The sequence below is a fragment of the Limanda limanda genome, chromosome 1, assembly GCF_963576545.1.
Source record: "Limanda limanda chromosome 1, fLimLim1.1, whole genome shotgun sequence".
In the NCBI taxonomy this organism is placed as follows: Eukaryota; Metazoa; Chordata; class Actinopteri; order Pleuronectiformes; family Pleuronectidae; genus Limanda; species Limanda limanda.
In genome coordinates, this window is record NC_083636.1 from 110001 (window position 1) to 133134 (window position 23134).

Here is a 23134-nt window from a genome sequence, read left to right on the forward strand (position 1 = left end):
GTCACTTTGTTATCAGGTGATCTGCTCCCACCTGTTCTGATCCATGGTATGGAGGAGGTCCCGCCCAGTCATGTGTTGGATCAATCACGAGTCAGTTTCAACAGTCAATCATGACCTCAGTTTAATGTCACCACCCTCGTTTAATCCTGTTTCTCAAAGAGATGATTCTTCTTTCTCAAGTTTGTAAAAAGGCTGATTGATGGTGAGACATTAAAAGTTATTAATTTCTTCCCGGCAGCAGTGATTCGTAACAAACAGGAAGCGAAATTTAACAAACTGTAAATCAGCAAGAGGCAGCGAGTCGTTAAAGAGAGTTTAGACATGACAGGCGCTCACACACACACACACACACACACACACACACACACACACACACTTATAGTCCAAGTGTAATTCTAGTTTCTGACAGATGCATTGGGAGCAACAGTGTGTTTTACCGTTGATGCTGCTCCTGTCGATGAGGTTGGTGTCAGACGGCCAGTAGCTGTGTTCTCCTCCGCGACCTGGAAGATGAGAAATAAACAGGAACGTCAGAAGAAGAGAAAGAGACAAAGAAATAGAAGGAGAGAAAAAGAAGAGAGAGAATCTTGGTGTTTCTAGTCTTGGCAAAGCAAAGAATTGACTTGGTCCTGAGCCCAGGGCAGAACAGTTAATATATTAGTATGAAAAAAGTACTTTATGGCAGGAAGTTATTGTGTTGAGATTTGAGGAGGAAGTTGGATCCTGACTGAAACTGATGAGACAGAATTCAAAAAGCAAATCACAAATTCACTTAAAGACAGAATTCTGAAGCTGGATAAATTCAGCAAGTCTTCATTTGTTGTCTCTACAATTATAAATCTGATTTTAGTCTTGTTTTTCAAGTTACAGAAACCTGGATGATAAACCCAGCGCAGCTTGGTGTTCATCGAACTGTGTGTGTGTGTGTGTGTGTGTGTGTGTGTGTGTGTGTGTGTGTGTGTGTGTGTGTGTGTGTGTGTACAGTGGAAACCCCCCCTTCTAGAAAACACTTATTCTCTACATGGAGCGGGAGCACAAACAAGAACAGAGGATGTCTCACCTTGTTAAAGCCCTAGGACACAAATTGTGATTTGTGAATATGGACTAAACAAATCAAATTTGATTGATTGATTGACACTCACAAACATGCACACTCACATGCAAACACATACAAACACATACATGCACACAAACACACACACATTAACAGCTTTAGAAATTTTAAATGTTCTGTTTGTCTCTGATCAGACAAAATGTGTTGGCAGAGATGCAAATAAACAAATAAATAAAGCATCATCCTTGTGATCCTGAGGGAAACTAAAGAATCTCTCCTCTCTGATTAATGCTCCAAAGATTTAGTGCAAATGAGTAAATTAGTCCATAACCATTGACACATTTGCTTTTAATTTCACGCTTGAATGTGAGAATCTCAGTTAATTAGTATGTCATGAATTTTATGCAAATTCTGCTTCAACTGTCGCTGTAATTTTTCTCCAACATGGAGCTCAAGAGTTTGAGAGCTGTCGCAGATATTAAGATGAAAAGAAAAAGCCACAGAGAAGAAGTTTGTACTAATGGAAATCAAGCTTTTTGAGTATTTGTCTCATATTAATCTGATTTATTTAACTTGTGTCAATGTTTTGGAATAAAGGAAAAGGGATATGAAAGGAAGCAAGATGAGAAAAGGAGAAAACAGATGAAGTTTTAGAAGGAAGGAAAGAAGGATGAAGGAGGGATGATGAGGGTTCAAATCTCAGCTTTGTTGGTCTCATGTTTTACTAATGAGAAACGTTTTTGTGAACATATTCGGTTTTCTCCTTAGTTGAATTTATTTTTCACTTTATACAAACAGCCTTGACTCGCGGAGCGAAAGAAAATCCAAAAACATGAGAGAACTGAAAGCAAATCAAGGAAGAGGAGGCTGTTGTGAATATTAATGCAGACGTACGAAAGCTGCTTAACATATTGAAGTTCATCAAATGAACTCAGACATGATTAACACTCTGTTCTCTAGTTCCTTTTATTAGCTACACGAAGACACATGATGCTAATGAACTTCTGATCACATCTCAGAACATGAATCCTGGTAATAAGACTTTTTAAAGTCGAATGAAGGTTGACTTTTTTAACCCATTTTATTTCTGTTCTGATGTCATGTTGCAGTAATCTGCCCCAGTGCATTCTGGGCTTTGACCAGCAGTCGTACATCCTCTACCATTCCCTTTAAAAACCAGGTGATGGACGACACAAAATAAATTTTAAATATCTCAGATACTGGCTTTGGCTTCACGATGACGTCCATCTTTATGGTCTGAGGTCATTGACGTTTTACTTGATGTGGAAACATCGAGCAAATCTGTAAATATTTTGATTGTGTTCAACTTATTATTGAAAAAACAACATAAATATGACCTTACATAACTGTACAATATCAGGTCAATTCATCATTGACTTCATAAAAATATTCATTTTCATGGTTCAACGAATTAATTTGTGGGGGATAAATATATTTGAAGCTGTGAAACCCTGTCTTACTTAAATAAATAAACCCTACCTTGATCATTGGCCATCTTGTCTGGATGTTCCACTGGAGGAAAAAGAGAAAAAGAGTCAGAAAACATATCAAATATAAAATTAGGACATAAATTCACACACTGCTGAGAACAAACCTTTGGCGGTCCTGAAGTGGGCGGGCTCAGACAGCGGGCCGACCCCTTTGGCGTTCTTGGCCTGAATCCTGAAGTAATAAACGGTGTCGAGGTTCAGATCGACGACCTGGTGAGTCAGCCGGTCGCCGCTGATCGCCTCCATCACCCAGTCGTCTATCGGCATGTTCTTATCCAGCGTGTAGTACAGGATGTAACCTGTCGGACAACAGCTCATAACATAAACTCAATGACTAATGAAGAGGTGACAAAGTGGATTCAGTCCATATTCACAACAGATTTTGAGTTTTGAAAAATAAAATCTGAGACGCAGAAAGTATCATGACAGAATAAACACAAAGAAGTAAATGTATCTGTGTGAAGAAAGGAGAAAATAAATAGTTATGGAATCACACAAAAAGGAAAAATGATAAAATATTTGATGTGTGTATGTTGTGTTGTTATCGCTGCAGGAGCAGCAGAGCTTGTTCAAGGACGAGTGGAAGAGAAGAAAGTGTGTTTGGATGGACAGTGTTTCTTTAACTCTTCAACTCACTGTGAATTCTGTGAGAAAATAACTGTTGCTTTATTTTCAGGCTTTTGAAGGCAGATAAACAAACTCACTAACTATATAAGCAGCAGGTTCACATAACCTGAGTGCGACAGGTTTCTACGCTCACCTGTGATTCGTCCGTTTGCCTCCATCGGCGGTTGCCAGCTGATTAAAATGGCGCGGGGTCGTCCTTCGCGACTGATCACCGTCAAGTCTTTGGGGGCGGAGCTAGGAGCTGTCAAAAAACACAAACAGGAAAAAGTGTGAGAAATGATGGCATGAGATGGAGGTGTGGTCATTATTTATCAGCTGGATTACACAGAAACTACAGAACTGATTTACATGAAACTTGGTGAAAGGACTTGAGACGTGCTGAGAAAGAACTGAGTTCATTTTCTGTTTGGATTCTCTTTGAGAAATTTTTGTTTTTAAACATTGCTACTGATTTCTCATAAAACAAATCTCGATGAAGAACCTGAGGCATGTTTACTTCTGTCCGTCCTGAGAGAGGGATCCTCACATGTGGCTCTCTGAGGTTTCTACATATTTTTACCTGTGAAAAGGGTTTTTAGTAGTTTTTCCTTACTCTTGTTGAGGGTTAAGGACAGAGGATGTCACACAATGTTAAAGCCCTATGAGACGAATTGTTATTTGTGAATGTGGCCTATACAAATAAAACTTGATTGATTGATTGATTGATGTTTAGAGGAGTGTTTGTAATCTGGTGCGGTTTGATTGGAGGTTGCTCCTCGTTTCTGTTCTGTCTGAACCTCAGACCTCCTTCAGGGAGTTTACAGTGTATTTGCTGCATGTAATTCCTGGTTATAGATGTGATTTTAGACGTGTTTCTTTGTCAATCCCCCCCCCCCCCCCCCCCACAACGTGAAACCAGAACTAACAGATAAAAGGAAACAACAAACACGTGAAGCTTCAGACTCAGACCAGAAAACGACCTGATGGTGACGGGAACGGGTCAAACAACTAGCACAGTAATAACATACAAATATAGTATAAATAATCATAATCAGCTGGTGTGCTTTGGACTGAGTGATGATCATTCCTGGTGAGCCGTGTTAGAGCCAGTGTGAAGAGCTGGCAGATCACTGCAGGGACTGAGTGGGCTCGTCTGCTCGCTGAATGTCAATGTGTTCTTGTGGGCCCCCAGGGAGCCGGGGGGGCAAAGCTGTTCACACTTAATTGGATGACAAATCCACCAGACATGATTGTAAACATCCTGAAAGGAATACCTTGACATTTTGATTTTAGTCTGTGGGCGGGTTTCACTATAACAGTTGTCATGTCGTTGTGGGGAAAGTTTGACTCCTCCCTGAACTCACTCCTATTGTTCGACAACTTATTAAACAACGTCTCTGTTTTTCAAGGGGAACAAACCTGTTGTGCTCCTTTATTGTTCTGGTGAAACCTTGTTTGCCCTCATTCAGATCCCTGTTTTTCCAAGAGTGTAAAATAGCCTGAGAGAAAAACTGTGAACTTATTGTCATTTCAGATGTCCGTGGACAGAAAGTGCTACAGGGAAAATATATTATGATTGGAAAGTAACTACAATAAGATTCATTATTATTCGAAAACTTGAACTAAAGGTTCATCTTTTCCTTCCGCTACATATCTATAACTCTTTTTAACCAAAGCTGAAGAATTCACATCAAATAATTATTACTTACTATTTCTTACTCTGTTCTTATCCTGAGTCACATTATATAATTAATAGGGCTGTCAGTTTAACGCGTTATTAACGGCGTTAACGCAAACCCATTTTAACGCCGTCAATTTTTTTAACGCGAGTTAAAGCAGAGCTGCAGCTTCAGTATCTGTGTTCGCTTCAAGTCTGACCTGCTCTCGCTTTTTGTTTTAATATTTCGCCAACTAAAATATATATTTTTAAGCTATTGTAGCGTCCTCGCTTCCACAGGACACGGAACTTCTTCGTGGTTTAGTAGCTTGTATTATCCTCTACAGGGACATGTGCACTTCTCACTCGCACACATCAACAACACTTCACTTCCTCATTGATCCCCCGATCCCCCCATCCTATTGGTCCAAACAGTCACATGTTCCACCCCGATCCCTTCACTGACCCTCAGACATCAGAACGCTCCTTCAACACAGTGTTTTACTGAACATACGTCAAAACCAAACATAAACATAAACCCAGTCCGTTACACTATTAGGCTGCAGCTATTTGGTTTTATTTATTTAAAAATAGGGTACTTCTTATTTCATACATTTTCCACAAATATGGGGAGGACTCAAATAGCCCTACAAAGTTCTGTGTTTAATTTATTTCAAAGTAGGCCTTCACCTGCCTGTGTATTTTGTTTGTTTGTTATTTTGTTGCTTGTCTGTTTGAGTAGCTAGCTGAAAGCAAAGAAGTAGTAGGCTTACCTTTTATTAATAACCAAACTGTTATGGTTCATTGTTTATGAAATAAGAGGCCTGACTGCTATGTTCACAGCAAACTTGAATTTTTTTTAATATTAAGCCATGGTTTAACTGCACTATAGGCTGAGTCCTTGTTTACCTGAAATGTGCACTTTATAATTTTATTTTGTACCGCCCTGTTTGGCAATGTTGTTTTTCAGTAAAATAAAACATTTGCATAAAGCAAGCCAATCCACTTTTCCATGTTGATAAGAGCATTAAAACGGAAAAAAAATGATAGAAAAAAAATAAATGAAGGGACATTTAGAATAGATACAAATTTGCGATTAATTGCGATTAATCGCGATGACATAAATGCGATTAATCGCGATTAAATATTTTAATCGTTTGACAGCACTAATAATTAAGTCTTTTATATCTTTTGAATTATTTTGTGCTTTAACTTGAACTCACCTCGGATGCCTTGACCTCAGTAACAGTACTTTGAGTAGAAACTACTCATCTCCACTAAATCTCATTAGTTCAGAATCAGCTGTTTCCTTCATGTTTCATTTTCAGTGGCTCATTCAGCAGCTGTTTAGTTTCTAGCTAACAATTTAATCTAGTTGTGTTCCTACAGGTGAACAGGGGGGGGGGTGAGGAGCTTCTAACACGGGACACAAACATGAAGAAACTAAAACAAATCTCTCGGTGACAAAGTGCTGACACACACGAAGAAGACACACACGAAGATGTGAAGAGTGATGTAAACCTGATCACATGACCTCTGCAGCAGAGGGAACAGGTCACTTCCTGTGTGTGTCTGCCCCCCCGGCTGCTCCACCTCTCACCTGAACCATGAGGAGGATCTGATGCTGAACGAGTCTGTGAGGAAACCTGCTGCTGAGATGTTCAGCTGTGAAACAAACTCTGGAGACGCTTCTCTGCAAGGGAATCTCTGAAAACAGCTCAAAAGAGACAAACCTGCTTCGTACGTCGTGGCGTGAGCCGTCATACTCCATGTGCTCGACTTGCGGCCTTTGGTTACCATGACAGCAAACTCGTACATGGTGTTTGGTTTGAGGCTGGCCACAGTGTGGCTAAGGGCCGTGGTGTCTGCAGACTGGGCAGAAAAAGACAGATGTATAATTTAGTGGAAATAAACAAAGGAAAAAGTTAAATGTGCTTTGTAAAGAAACAAGATTCAAACTTTGATAACAAAAAAAGAGGGTTAGGGTTGTTATAGTTGTGTGTGTACACACATTCATACACTTCACTGAGTCTTACATCACTGGTATTTTGGAGGTTTTTTCATCCTAAACTACCAATTATCATCAGCCTCAAATTTCTACCTAACCCCCGAGTGAGGATGCAAGAACAGTTAAGAAGCCCTGTCATCTGGCCCTTGTTGCTAGGAAACCTTTGCATCCCAGAAAACTTCACCTCACTGGGAGACTCGCAAATGAAGAGAGAAGCCACTTAGCGTCCGGCTGAAAGTGGTTCAGATTTTACACAATGCTGCAAAAGTAAGACAACTTGCCTCCTGCTCTCTGTGGTAACTGGGTTTTTAATTTGAAGTCATAGAGAAGTAAATCCTTCCGTTCCCCGGTAACCCTCAACCACATTCACCAAATTCAGTTAATTACATCTGGTAGAACCTCAACAACAATGCATCATTTATTTGAGAAAGGATATTCAACCATAAATTGAAATGTATGTATCTCCAAGTTGTGGTTCCCTACAGAGAGTCTTGTATCAAGAGATTACTCCTTGTGGTTGTATCTGGTTTCTCCATCATTTGATGGGGGGTCCCAATTTGTGCACATTTGGTGTAGTTTCTAAATCATTATCTGGCAGCTTGTGAGTGGTGTGTGACAAAGCATCTGTCTGATGAAACCCTAAATCAAATCCCAAATCAGGATCAATAAGACAAGACAGTTAGGTCCCATGTCAAGAGGGAACTCATGACAGGTCAAGTCCTCAATCACGTTCAATACAGGTTCCAAGTCATTGCCCTAGTCAGGACCACGTCGTCCAAAGTCGAGCCCCAACTCAAGATAAGTAGAACTCAAGTGGAATATCAAGCGAAGTCCAAGTTGCTGTTTGGCACAATCAAACACACCCATCAGTCCGGATTGTGCAATGTTGGCTGCTGTCACAATGTTTCTTAACATATCTGTTACCAGGAAAAGTAGGTTGAAAGATTAAGGGTTATGGTTAAAGTCACTGGGATTTCAGTCAAAATCAAATCTTGTTTGACTTTCAAGCAAATGTTATAGTTTTTTAAGATTAAGATACATTTATTTGTCCCAAACACATGCACAGACATGCACAGGCACACTCATGCAAGGAGGGAAATGTAACCTCAGCTTTTAACCCATCTGGTGCAGGACACACAGAGCAGTGAGCAGCCATGTACGGCGCCCGGGGAGCAGATGTTGGGGAAGTAAGGTGCCTTGCTCAGGGGCACTAGACAGGGTAGGGAGAATCTTTGGACAGATTCGTCTTTTTGTTGTTTCTCCGTGGAGTCGAACCAGAGACCTTTTCTGCCCATAGTCCAAGTTTCTGCCACGAGTCCACCGCCTCGCAAGAATTATGACTCGAGTCCGTCATGTATCCAAGTCATGACAGCAACTTTGGCAGAGACAATATTAAAGCATGAAATTAAGAACAGCTCATAGATAGATTTCTGTGTTGACCTTGTACTTTCCGCTGGTGGAGTAGCTGGTCTTCCACTTGACGGAGTAGAACCGGACCTCAGACGACTTCTGGTTCTTGGTCATGGAGTTGTCTGCCCAGGACACCCGGACGGAGTCTGAGGACAGAGCCACAGCTTGGACCCCCACTGGGGGAATCATGGGAGTGCTGGTGTCTGGCATGGGAGTGGGGTATTTATCAAAGAGATGGAAAAGGTCATCCTCGGATGGGTCTATGGGGTCTGGGTGTAGGTGATGGGTTATTCAACCAGGGTGTTTGGGAATAATTCATGGAAGCATACAGTGAAATGAATGTGTGACAGGGTTGTTTATGCAAGTAAAAAGGAAAAGCAAAAATAAAGGAGTTTTAAAGCCATGTTTGTTTGGAAGGAGAGGAGGAATGGATGGACGAGGAAGTGGAAAACAAAGAAAGGAGAGGAGAAGACAAAGAGTAAGAAGACGGCGAGAGACAAAGGCTGTCGTTCTAAACAAGAAGCCACAGATCCACAGAAAGATGAGTTGTAGAATATTTACTGGAGACCGTCATTAAAAACATTAAAAATAACACATTGATCATTTGTTAAGCAGCTTCAGTAAGTTGTGTGAGACAAAGCCCTCTGGTGGCCATACTTATTATGACCTGGGTAAAGGTAGACATTTAACTGTTATCTTTATAACATTTGTACATGTTTTTAGTTTTTGTAACCACAAGATAATATTGATTATATGTACATGATACACACCCTTCACTACAGAAATATTATTTGTATAGATATGTTATCGAGTAAAGTACAGTGGCACAGGATGATTGCTCGATCATGTAAAACTGTATTTGTGCATTAGTATAAAGAGATACTCAGAGAGACATGTCCCTATAAGTGCATATTAGACATATATATATTTACGTCCTCTGTCACCCTGTCCCAACAATGTGGCTGAAGACAGAAGGGTGAAAGATAGATGGAGACAGAGAGAGACAGAGAGACAGACAGACAGACAGAGAGAGAGATAGAGACAGAGAGAGACAATGAGAGAGACAGACAGAGAGAGACAATGAGAGAGACAGACAGAGAGACAGAGAGAGAGAGACAGAGAGAGAGAGAGAGAGAGAGAGAGAGAGAGAGAGAGAGAGACAATGAGAGAGACAAACAGAGAGACAGAGAGAGAGAGACAATGAGAGAGACAGACAGAGAGACAGAGAGAGAGATAGAGACAGAGAGAGACAATGAGAGAGACAGACAGAGAGACAGAGAGAGAGAGAGAGAGAGAGAGACAATGAGAGAGACAGACAGAGAGACAGAGAGAGAGATAGAGACAGAGAGAGACAATGAGAGAGACAGACAGAGAGACAGAGAGAGAGAGAGAGAGAGAGAGAGACAATGATAGAGACAGACAGAGAGACAGAGAGAGAGAGACAGACAGACAGAGGGACAAAGAGAGAGACAGAGAGAGAGACAGAGAGAGAGAGAGAGAGAGAGAGAGAGAGAGAGAGAGAGACAGATTGATGAAGGTAGAGCTGGGGGACAAACTGCAGCAGGCGCTGTCGTGGTTAAACTCGTCGTCCAGAATCACAATTAAGCTTCACTCAGGACAGAATACTGATGAGGATGCAAGACACGCCTCCTCTCGCTCTCTTTTATTCTCTCTGTTCACTCCCTCCATCTTACCTCCATCCACTTTCCTCCTGTATTCCATTCCTCCTTCCCTCATCTAGCCTTACTCTCCTTCCTTGTCATACACCCCCCTCTGCCTCTCTTCCTCCTCTTCTTCCTCCCTCCATCACACTGCACTCTCTCCCTCTCATCCCTCCCCTGTCTCTCTCTCTCTCTCTCTCTCTCTCTCTCTCTCTCTCTCTCTCTCTCTGGTAGTTGTTGATTAAATGGAAGCCTGTCTGGCAGTAGGATCAGATTTGTCTCTTTGCAGCGACGAGGTGAGAACGACTCAGTCTATTAACGAAGATCCTACAGTTAATGAGCCATTTAAACAGCAGCCTGATGCCTTAAAGTGGAACTCCACCTGTGTGTGTGTGTGTGTGTGTGTGTGTGTGCGCGTCACTATTGATGACCTTGTCAATTATCAACCATTGACTGTCACACTACAAATGTTTCTACAGAACTCCTGATGTGACTGTTGACCTCCATGTTTAGATGTATCTTTACATCTTATAGGTGCTAAACCACAGGTTTACTTCACACACACTTTTTCCGACTGATACAAACATAACTTTCAGTAGAACCATATATAATTGTTGCATTTACATGTCGTTTCTCGTTGTCATGACAAAGGTGAATCATGGTTTTACCAGCTGTGGCTGATCTGACATCAGTTGATCTGTGAGAAGATGGAACCTCGACAGTGTTTACCTTAACCCTAACCCTGACCCTAACCCTGACCCTAACCCTAACCCTAACCCTAACCCTAACCCTGACCCTAACCCTAACCCTAACCCTAACCCTGACCCTGACCCTAACCCCTACCCTAACCAAAAACCTCAACTGAAGTCAATAAATAAGTGTTCTTATAGGTGCACAAGTCCCAGTCTCTTTCTGCCATTCTCTTCTTTCATGTCATCCCTCCTTCTCTCCCTCCCTCTCCACTGTCATTCCACTGTCCCCCTCTTCTTTCTAACAGCTTTGATTAAAGTCCATCAAATGACAGGTCCCTGCTTCTGCTTTTCCTGCGACTATGATCCAGAGCGGGTTTAATTCATAAAATGAAACTTGGCTGAGAGTTGGATGTGTTTCATTTATCTCACTACAACAGCTCAGAGTCTGGAGGCCGAGCTAATGAGTCTCACACAAACACACATTGTAACAAGTGTGTGGCATCATTCACACACCATAAGCTATATAAATAAATATATCTATTGATCTAAAGCATGTACATGACACACAGACTGAGACCAGTTTAGACTCACACTGAAATAGAACACAATAGTTTTTGTAGGAACACTACTACTACAGTTACATATGTTATTTTATATTTTAACCACTTCTATTGTTGCATTCAATGAAATGTGCTGTAGAAAAAAAGTGTATTATTGTTCTTTATTTTCTGTTGCACATGAGATCTGTGTGCATACGATTCAGATAAAAAACTTTTGAAGGTAGCATGTTATTGCTACTGCTAAAGCTAATGCTACCAATAAAGGTAATGCTTAAGGTATTGGTGCCACTGCTGTCAATCTGCTGAGGAACCCTAACCAGTAATACCAGTACCAGTAATACTGCCACCAGTATCAGTTTAACACTAATGACTTGTGGTCTGAACTAGTGGAACATGTTGATATCACAGAGTTGTGTCATCTCACCACCGTAAACACGCATGTGACGATCACCAGTGTTGGGTTACAGTTAAGGTTAGTTGGGTTAGTGTTATTTGGTTAGTTCAGTACAGTCAGGGTTAGTTGTGTTATGGTTAGTTGTTTATAGGTTAGCTGGGCTAGGTGTAGTATGGTTAGGTTCATTAGGGTCAGGGTCAGTTGTGTCAGGGTCAGTTGTGTCAGTCGTGTCAGGGTCAGTTGTGTCAGGGTCAGTTGGGTCAGTTGTGTCAGGGTCAGTTGTGTCAGTCGTGTCAGGGTCAGTTGTGTCAGGGTCAGTTGGGTCAGTTGGGTCAGTTGTGTCAGGGTCAGTTGGGTCAGTTGTGTCAGTTGTGTCAGGGTCAGTTGTGTCAGTTGTGTCAGTTGTGTCAGGGTCAGTTGGGTCAGTTGTGTCAGTTGTGTCAGGGTCAGTTGTGTCAGTCGTGTCAGGGTCAGTTGTGTCAGGGTCAGTTGTGTCAGGGTCAGTTGGGTCAGTTGTGTCAGTTGTGTCAGGGTCAGTTGTGTCAGTTGTGTCAGGGTCAGTTGGGTCAGTTGGGTCAGTTGTGTCAGTTGTGTCAGGGTCAGTTGTGTCAGTTGTGTCAGGGTCAGTTGTGTCAGTTGTGTGTGATCCTACCTGTCAGAGATCGAGTGACGGCGCTCTCATAAAGAGGAACTCCCTCTCCAGCGTTATTGAACGCCTTCAGGGAAATCACATAGTGCGAGCTGGGCTCTGAGGGAAAATGGAGAGAATTTTTTTTAGCAAATACATAATTGTACATTTTCATGTGAAGATTCAACTCTTTCCAGTTTAAAACCATTTTTTTTTACTTCTGTTCATACATCAGACGCACATGAAGATACGTTAGATGGGACAGATTTGACTCTGCTGCCTGTGAGTGTTGAGTTCAGAAAGAGGTGATGAAGTCTGATCTACTGAGCGGACACATGCTTTTCATAGATCTGCAACACAAGCCAGAGTCAGATTGACCTTTAACCGTTCAGCTTGTTAACGTTAGCTTTTATAGCTTTTATTTCTATTCATTTATTTTTGACCATAGATTTTGTTAATCTCTTAGTAACCTTGTTTAGTGCTAATAAAGTGATTATTACTATGATGTCTGTGGACACATGTCATGCAGTGGCTCGTCACTGTCTCTCCTTGTGGCATCAAACGCCCGAATTAGTTAAACAAAAACGCCTGCTCCGTTCCCCAGATACCTCGCCACATGAATTAATGATTACTATGAATTATAAATGCCGTGTACATATGTGCACTCGCTCCCATGTGCGCATGCAACACAACGGCTGGATCCTACTTTTCATTACTCCTCTATCGTGAAACTCGGGACAGGAATTTTCCTCTGCGAATAAAAATCCTCCCTGTTTGTTATTTTCTGCTTTGGCATTCAAACGACTCGTCACAGCCGCAGGAGACGCTGCTTTCTCTTTCTCCAGCTCACAATTAGATTTCCACCTAGAGCAGCGTTCTCATACATTTCTTTAAATTATTGATTATAATCAAATGTAGATTTTAATCATCATAATAAATGAATGGAAAACGGAATACTCTGTAAAAATTGCAAAAATGGTGAACAAAGGCAGGCTGGGTAATTTATTTTGACTCAGCATGTTTAATGTGAGTAGAGTGAGTGACAGCATTCAAATAATCATTAACCTTATCCAATGATCCGTACTGGCTCACGACACTGAACTAACTAAATAGAGCAGCTCTGATGACATCATCTGTATTCTCAATTTGACTTGTTTATAGTTTATTCAGCTTTAGAGTCGGTAGAAGTTGCAATAATAGCTAAAAGTTTCGCTTTGTTTTCAGTTTTCTTGCTAAAGTAAACAGACCGAGAGCAGAGTCTTTATTAACGACACAGAAGAAACTGAATCATCTCCTCTTCTGAATCTGGCTGCATCCACTGGTCCCCCCCCCCCCCCCCCGTCCTTACCCAGGTTTTCAATGGAGAAGTATCTCTGCTTGCTGTCCACCCGGACCGTCTCTGCATAAGGACTTCCCACTCCGTAGCCGATGATGTAACCTCGGACCAGGATGTTGGGGCTGAGGGGCGGAGTCCAGGACATGATGATGCTGTTGGGCAGCGGCCTGACGTGCAGAGAGCTCGGCTGGTCGGGTACCTGACTCTCTGCAGGAACACAACAGGTGAACATTACACCTCAGAAGAAGAAAGCTGTGGTTGTGGTAGTTCTGTTGTCCTGGCCTCCACAGCCGCCAGTGCTTAAGCTAACCATGTTTGCCGCTGCAGTAACAGGCACTTACATGGTGCGGCCTTAGCTAGCAGATGCTAACCCAGTTAGCTGTGTATTAAGCCCATAAGGCCTGACACTTCTTCCTCAGCCTCAGATTAGATCCGAGTAGCTTGGTTTGGTTCCTCTGGGAGGGAAACGCTACACATCACTTTATTGAATGATAATCCTTTGAAATTAGATTTAAGTCTCTGTGTGTCTCGGCCTGGAAACAAGGTTAGCATAGATGTGTTTGTATCTCAGCAGCTTCCTGCTGATCAGAGCATCGTCCTTCGAGCTTCCACGAGGTCAGCTCCTGTAACAACGAGAACTGATCACACGACCAAACTGGTTCAATGATGTCCGTGGATTTCTTCTCTCTTGAAACAAACTTTGTACTGGTCTGTTTTTATGTTGTATGTTATGTTGCACTATATTTTTACTTTTGACTTATGACTGTTTTGTTTTCCGAGAATATTTGTACATTTGTACCAAAAGATACAAGTTATAGGAGTGAAATAGACATAAAAACAAGTTAAAATATAATGATATCTTAGACTAGGGGTTAGAGGTCTCTCAGGGTCCACGTTGAGGATGAATGACCATTTTTAATAATACATTTGTTAAAAATGTAACCACGTTATATCCAAATGATGCTGGTGCTTCTGATTATTTCTCATGGTTTGTGCTTTGAAAAAATTGAAATCTTTATTCAACACCAACCAGCAGAAAGATCAGTGTTGTTGTTTACAGCTCATCCACACGGCGTCGGCCCTCATCAACAAAACCTCTGGAATCTCCTCGTGTTTCCAAGTTGACGTCTTCGTCTTCTACGTGTACAACTCCTCTTCTTCATCCTGAGATCTTTGTGTTCTTCAGTTTCACGTCCGTTACGTGTTAGAAACCTCATCAACACGTCTGTCATATTCGGTAGTTTAATGCGCTTGCGCATATACTGTGGGTTATACGGTAGTTGCAGACGCATGTAAGTGACGCATGTTGTGAGACACGGTCATTCAATAAAGCGAGCTTAGCAACTATGAAGCCTCTATGCTTTACAACGTCCACTCGCTCTCTGGGAAGCCTCCACACATTGTCCTTCTGTTTCCTCTCATGGACTCTGACATGTAACACACATTTCACCAGGAGGCTGCAGGAGGAGATCCAGAACATGTCCAGAGACACTGACTCAGACATTTGTTCTCACACAGAGAACCTCCAGAACATGTGAGGAACATGTGAGGAACACGTCAGGGGAACAGTTTATGTCTAACAACACGTTTAAAGAAAATAGATTACCTTCTGTTTTAAATATATCTTAGTATTAGTCTTCTGTGATGATGAGTAGTTTCTTTCATCCTCTCTCCTCCTTTCAGGTTCTCTCTTTCACTGCTCTTTTTAGTGTCTCCTCTCCTTTCTCCCTCCCCCTCCTTCCTCTCCCCTCTCGTCCCCTGAAGCAAATCTTCTCTCCATCCATCTCAGCCCTCAACTGGTTAAATATGCATGTGTGTTGGGACACTGGAGGTATTTACATGATGGACAGATTGCAGCTACCACACACAAGACACACATACACACACTTACCATCCAGGTCGTTTTCTGGTGTCTCAGCAGTGAACCAGTCGCTTGCTGGTCCTGTTCCATTGGCCGTCATGGCTGCGACCTGGAAACTGTACTGACTGCCCTTCTCCAAACCTGAGGCAAAGGATATAGAACAAAATGAAATTAACATAAAGAAACAATAAATGTTCAAAGTGAACTGCAATTTCTTTATCTCATTCATAGAAATTCAGTTTATTATTCTCACACAGTAAAAAAGGTGATTATTGCACACACACACACACACACACACACACACACACACCTGTCACTGGAGAATTAATTCCTGCACAATGAAGACGGATGAAGATAACATCGGTACAAAATAATGAAAAGGAAGATCAGTTTCATTCAACTCCTGCAGACCTCAAATTAAAATGATAGCTTGTGGCAGTTTAAACGTGCACACGCACACACACACACACTAACACACACACACACACACACACACAGGACCTTCATCGGCCTAAAAAGCATCCGCCTTTCCTTTAAAACCCAGATTCATAATAACGTTTAAAACTGCTGCCTTACCCTTCTCCAGATTTTATATTTTTTTTATTTATTCATGTTTTGAACAAAAAACAAGCTCCAGTTTTATTGGATTTATCTTGATGAGAAAACGGTGTCAAATTATATCGATAAAAACTGCAGAGCTCAGCGGTTTTAAGACTTAAGTTTAAAGTAGATCGAACGTTAGAATAATATAAGATCATTTTTGACGCCGGTTCTCACCTGTGAACAGGAACCAGAAGTTGTTGGGTTCGATGGCCTCTTGGTCGCCACGCCGACCCGTCTTCCTGTATTTGATCTTGTAGGCGGTGATGATGCCGTTCTGGGCGCCGCGCAGAGGCGGCTGCCATGACACCTTGATGCTCTGAAAACAATAAACACACAAACTAAAGACTGAACAAACTTTGTGGGTTCCTGTTGTTTTCTGCTCTAATTTTTGTGTGCGTTTGTTGTTGTTTCCTCAGCCTCACTTTTTCCCACCAACATTAAATGTGTCGTGGCCCCTGCTGTTTGTGTGTGTCCTTGTACAGCTATCTTTGTGAGGACCAGTTTGAATCTACAACCGAGGTCCTCACTTTGTGTCCCCCCCCTTGAATGGACTATTTAGTGGTTAAGACTTGGTTCTAGGGTTAGGGTAAAGGTTGGGTTAAAGGTTAGGTTAAAGGTTAGGTTAAAGGTTAGGTTAAAGGTTAGGGCTAGGCATTAAGTTTGGATGGGTAAGGGGCTAGGGAATGCATTATGTCAGTGATTGTCGTCACTAAGATAGCTGTAAAAACATGTATGTGTATTAATGAATGAACATTCATGAATTAGAAAATCTACCGACCTCATTCTCCCTCTATTATTTTCATCATTGTTTAATATTTGTAATTTCTACTCCTGGTCATCGTGTCATTACATAAAAAAATAATTCTCACAATGTCATTTTGTATATAACAAAAGTGAATATATTTTGATTTATATTGGAAAAACACTGAATGTTCAACTTTAAATTTTAAAGAAGTATTTTCTGCCCCCCCCCCCCTAAAAATTCCATTCATCCATTAACTAAACAATCTTCTTTAAGGGAGCAGGAAAAAATTTCATACAAAACTATATACATTATATAATATGTTGTAAATTCGGACCAGGACTTTATTAACCGACACATTAACACACACATACATAGTGATGTTGTGTGTCCTCCATCAGCTGTGATGTAAGCGATCGGGCAACGAGCAGTTTAAATATTCATCCAGCTTCACTATGACAATGGTCACAGAGGAATTCATTAACATTTAGCTGCACCTGTTCCCTCGGCTGCTCCGCATCGCACTAATTGATTAAGGCAGAACTGATTACTGGGGGGGGGGATTATAAATGTGTGTGTCGGCCAAATTCCTTCACACTCAGCCTCCCTCGCTCTCTGGCCGGGTGTCATCACGCACTTCATTAAACAATTAGCCACTTTGACAGGACCCAGTTGGATGTGAGGTCTCCATGGTAACGATACAGAGGTTGCATTCATGTTGGAACAAGCAACACGAGGAGGAAACCATCTCTGAAGGAGGAGGGCACCATGACACCTGAGGGAAACACTCCTGAGTAACAGGAGCAACAACAACACTCGGATACCACAATGTTCACGTGGTTTATTGTCTATCAGGACTATTAATAAAGTCAATGTGCTATAATTACACTGCTGCTGCTGATTCCACACTGTCTCATCTACGATAACCCGTCATCAGGAAGCACCTCGGACACGTCCACTGTTACGCAGACGACACCCAGCTGTACATATATGAAGCTGATGAATCTAATCACTTCGTCCAACTTCAGGAACGTCTCAAGAACTTCCAGGTCTGGACGACCCACAACTTCTTACTTCTAAATTCAGACTGAGCTCATTGTAATGGTCCCTAAACATCTGAGAGAAACACTGTGAGACCAGATAGTCCCCTCGGTGTTAGTTTGTCCCCCAGCTCCACTGGGAGGAACCTTCAGTTAGGACCAGGACATGTGACCCACATAGAGAACAAGTCTCTAGGACCAGGACATGTGACCCACATAGAGAACAAGTCTCTAGGACCAGGACATGTGACCCACATAGAGAACAAGTCTCTAGGACCAGGACATGTGACCCACATAGAGAACAAGTCTCTAGGACCAGGACATGTGACCCACATAGAGAACAAGTCTCTAGGACCAGGACATGTGACCCACATAGAGAACAAGTCTCTGGGACCAGGACATGTGACCCACATAGAGAACAAGTCTCTAGGACCAGGACATGTGACCCACATAGAGAACAAGTCTCTAGGACCAGGACATGTGACCCACATAGAGAACAAGTCTCTAGGACCAGGACATGTCACCCACATAGAGAACAAGTCTCTAGGACCAGGACATGTGACCCACATAGAGAACAAGTCTCTAGGACCAGGACATGTGACCCACATAGAGAACAAGTCTCTAGGACCAGGACATGTGACCCACATAGAGAACAAGTCTCTAGGACCAGGACATGTGACCCACATAGAGAACAAGTCTCTAGGACCAGGACATGTGGAATATATACACATAGAGAACAAGTCTCTAGGACCAGGACATGTGACCCACATAGAGAACAAGTCTCTAGGACCAGGACATGTGACCCACATAGAGAACAAGTCTCTAGGACCAGGACATGTGACCCACATAGAGAACAAGTCTCTAGGACCAGGACATGTGGAATATATACACATAGAGAACAAGTCTCTACGACCAGGACATGTGACCCACATATAGAACAAGTCTCTAGGACCAGGACATGTGACCCACATAGAGAACAAGTCTCTAGGACCAGGACATGTGACCCACATAGAGAACAAGTCTCTAGGACCAAGACATGTGACCCACATAGAGAACAAGTCTCTAGGACCAGGACATGTGACCCACATAGAGAACAAGTCTCTAGGACCAGGACATGTGGAATATATACACATAGAGAACAAGTCTCTAGGACCAGGACATGTGACCCACATATAGAACAAGTCTCTAGGACCAGGACATGTGACCCACATAGAGAACAGGTCTCTAGGACCAGGACATGTGACCCACATAGAGAACAAGTCTCTAGGACCAGGACATGTGACCCACAAAGAGAACAAGTCTCTAGGACCAGGACATGTGGAATATATACACATAGAGAACAAGTCTCTAGGACCAGGACATGTGACCCACATAGAGAACAAGTCTCTAGGACCAGGACATGTGACCCACATAGAGAACAAGTCTCTAGGACCAGGACATGTGACCCACATATAGAACAAGTCTCTAGGACCAGGACATGTGACCCACATAGAGAACAAGTCTCTAGGACCAGGACATGTGACCCACATAGAGAACAAGTCTCTAGGACCAGGACATGTGACCCACATAGAGAACAAGTCTCTAGGACCAGGACATGTGACCCACATAGAGAACAAGTCTCTAGGACCAGGACATGTGGAATATATACACATAGAGAACAAGTCTCTAGGACCAGGACATGTGACCCACATAGAGAACAAGTCTCTAGGACCAGGACATGTGACCCACATATAGAACAAGTCTCTAGGACCAGGACATGTGACCCACATAGAGAACATGTCTCTAGGACCAGGACATGTGACCCACATAGAGAACAAGTCTCTAGGACCAGGACATGTGGGCCACATAGAGAACAAGTCTCTAGGACCAGGACATGTGGAATATATACACATAGAGAACAAGTCTCTAGGACCAGGACATGTGACCCACATAGAGAACAAGTCTCTAGGACCAGGACATGTGACCCACATAGAGAACAAGTCTCTAGGACCAGGACATGTGGAATAAATACACATTGAGAACAAGTCTCTAGGACCAGGACATGTTACCCACATAGAGAACAAGTCTCTAGGACCAGGACATGTGGAATAAATACACATAGAGAACAAGTCTCTAGGACCAGGACATGTGACCCACATAGAGAACAAGTCTCTAGGACCAGGACATGTGACCCACATAGAGAACAAGTCTCTAGGACCAGGACATGTGACCCACATAGAGAACAAGTCTCTAGGACCAGGACATGTGACCCACATAGAGAACAAGTCTCTAGGACCAGGATGTGACCCACAAAGAGAACAAGTCTCTAGGACCAGGACATGTGACCCACATAGAGAACAAGTCTCTAGGACCAGGACATGTGGAATATATACACATAGAGAACAAGTCTCTAGGACCAGGACATGTGGAATATATACACATAGAGAACAAGTCTCTAGGACCAGGATGTGACCCACAAAGAGAACAAGTCTCTAGGACCAGGACATGTGACCCACATAGAGAACAAGTCTCTAGGACCAGGACATGTGACCCACATAGAGAACAAGTCTCTAGGACAGCTTTCTTCCACCTGCACAGTATCATGAACATTAGGAACATCCTGTCTCAGAAGGATGAGAAGTAGAGTCATTTCTCAGTTTATGCTGTTACCCTCAGACTGAACTATTCCACTAAACTCTGTATTAATCATGGATTAGTTAAAGCTCTTTCAGGTGTTAGGGTTAGGTTTTTTGCCCCAGGTTGGCAGTTCAGCTGCTTTGTATTCAGATGTAGCTGCTGTTAAAATCATAAATATATATAAAAATAAAAAGGCATGTGAAGCTGCGGCCTTGTTCGACACCTTCAGACAAACCAGGAGCCTCCCTCAGTGGAAAACACTGATATCTGCAGAAAGCTGATGACACTGATAATAATAAATACTGAAAATCACAGGGATCAGACACCAGATGTTTCTGATTATGAAAAAGTGTTTTTTTTCAAAATTCATGACAAAGCTTTGAAGAAATTCAAACCAAGACTGGAATTAATTGAATGTGTTTATCCTCCGTTCCTGTAGCTGCATACTGAACACCTCATTCACCCTGTGACCTCCAAACACACACACACAGACACACACACACAGACACACAATTAGATTGCCCCTCTTACCCAGAGGACATGAACAAACAATCACAGATTGAATTCAGGGAGTGTTTACTCACCTGGTTTGTGTGTGTGTGTGTGTGTGTGTGTGTGTGTGTGTGTGTGTGTGTGTGTGTGTGTGTGTGTGTGTGTTTATGTGTGTGTGCGTGTGTGTGTGTGTGTTTATGTGTGTGTGTCTGTGTGTATGTGTGTTTATGTGTGTGTGTGTGTGTGTGTGTGTGTTTATGTGTGTGTGTGTGTGTGTGTGTGTGTGTGTGTGTGTGTGTGTGTGTGTGTGTGTGTGTGAGAGAGAGAGAGAGAGAGAGACTATGTGTTTGATAATGTCCTCTCAGTAAAAGGAGCAATCACATGGAGGATAGAAGTGCAACACCATGCAGTGTGTGTGTCTCTTTAAGACTCAGCTGGTAATGCTAATGTTAGCTATGTAGCATTAACAAAAACATACATGTTACATACATACATATAAAACTGATCCTGCTCGTAACATGTGATAAAAGTTCACAGAACAGGTCAGAGACCGTTTCCTTCCAAACCGGACAGATATGTGCGAATCAGATCAATGTAAAGGGAGTGAACAAGTGTCTGTGTTCTAAGAGACCGAATGAAGGACGAGGATGAATTATGAATTATGGTTTGCACAGCCATTTTTAAAAGCTCATTTCCTGTCGTCAGAAGTCAAATGAACACTTCAGCCTGAGATTTTCTTTTCATTAATGTTTAAATGAGTCTCAGGTTCTCACGTCTCCCTCCTGCTGAGACTGGTCAGGAGGTTTAATCCCTCCCTCTTCCTCAAACTATTCCAGAGCAGAAGCAGAAGAGAAAGTTTGGAATCCTCTGCTGATCCTGATTCTGACAGATGACACAGTGACCCTACGATGTCTGGAGGATTCTGGGTAAAAACAAACGTCCAGAGAATTGACACAGTGTAAACTCCGGGTGTGTTCAACCAAGCATTCAACGACACACTGACGGGAACACTCCACTGACTGAGGGAAAGTTGAGGAAATGTCAGATTTGTCTCAAAAGTTGGTTCGACGGCAGAAACTCGACACGTTTTCTCCTTCAGGAACAAACTGCAGAGGAAACGTTATAAACGCTGCAGGAGTTCAGCAAAGATCAAGTTCACCATTCAAGGATTTTCACATGAAAACACATTCTGCTGCAGACATCTGATGCTCTCATGTATTTGATCTTATCAGATTACCACAATATCACTCAGAGAACATTCTCCTCATAAAACCACATTTTGGAGAAATCAATGAAAATGTGGGAAAATGTTATTTCTCACAATGATTACAAACGGACAAAACAAAAAAAAACTGGATCTAACACAAAGTTTTAAAGTTCCTTCTTGGCCCATGTTCCGTCCTCGAGCAACTTTCATCCTAAAGTTTTTTCAAAAACCTGCTGACAAACTGATAAACTAACATTCTGTCATTGGAGGTAAAAACATCTTTGGTAATTTGTGTGTCTGTTTTCATATATTTTACATCATGATCACCACCTCTTTAGATACTATCTTTATATGTAAAATGTTCAGGGTCCTTTCACATTATATAAACTCGTCCACATCAGAGTCCTTTTGTAGAAACACAACTGAAAGCTGGGTATTACCCATGATCCTCTGCTTCCTGACCCTGAAGAGCTGCAGCTGGAACAAATCCACCAAACTGTTCAGATTCTTCATGTTTCACAGTTTCCTGCTGAATCTGTGAGATAAACTCTGGTTGTTAATAACTTCAGAGAGTTTCTAACTGATCTCAGTTCAGCTTCACTCTTCAGCTGCAGCTGCTTGAGACTGTGACTCTCAGTCAGTTCTTCTCTCAGGAGATGGAACCCACTCACCAGGGGGGGGGGGGGGACCCACTCACCGGGGGGGGGGGGGGGACCCACTCACCGGGGGGGGGGACCCACTCACCAGTCACAGAGAACAGACGCTCAGGGAGAGAAGGAGGAAACGTTCTCTGGTTCTCACTCACACATCAGACTCACTTTAACCAAGCTGCTGATTTAACATAGAACAGTTTCATGTGTGGATTCAAAGTTTAGACAGTAACTGATTCCATGTCATTAAACTCGAAAATAAAGATTTCTCTTTGTCTATAGTCAAACTGTTTCTACCTTTGAAGTCGGGATATAATGCGTGTTTTGTTTTCAACACCTGCTGCTCCGTCTGTTTCACCTTCTTTTAACAAGCACATCGTCTTCTTAAATAAATGTTTGGTTATGA

General features: G+C 42.2%; 1 protein-coding gene across 1 annotated transcript in view; it reads right to left on the bottom strand.

Moving 5' to 3' along the window:
* dcc (DCC netrin 1 receptor) overlaps nt 1-23134 on the bottom strand; it is a 113099-nt gene that overhangs the window by 21692 nt on the left and 68273 nt on the right. Inside the window, exons 13-22 of the mRNA XM_061074979.1 lie at nt 16156-16297; nt 15409-15519; nt 13530-13724; nt 12206-12301; nt 8277-8515; nt 6562-6700; nt 3326-3433; nt 2670-2864; nt 2555-2587; nt 438-503 (exon numbers count right to left, since the gene is read on the bottom strand). Coding sequence (XP_060930962.1) covers nt 438-503; nt 2555-2587; nt 2670-2864; nt 3326-3433; nt 6562-6700; nt 8277-8515; nt 12206-12301; nt 13530-13724; nt 15409-15519; nt 16156-16297 — 1324 coding nt within the window. The remainder of the gene's footprint in view (nt 1-437; nt 504-2554; nt 2588-2669; nt 2865-3325; nt 3434-6561; nt 6701-8276; nt 8516-12205; nt 12302-13529; nt 13725-15408; nt 15520-16155; nt 16298-23134) is intronic.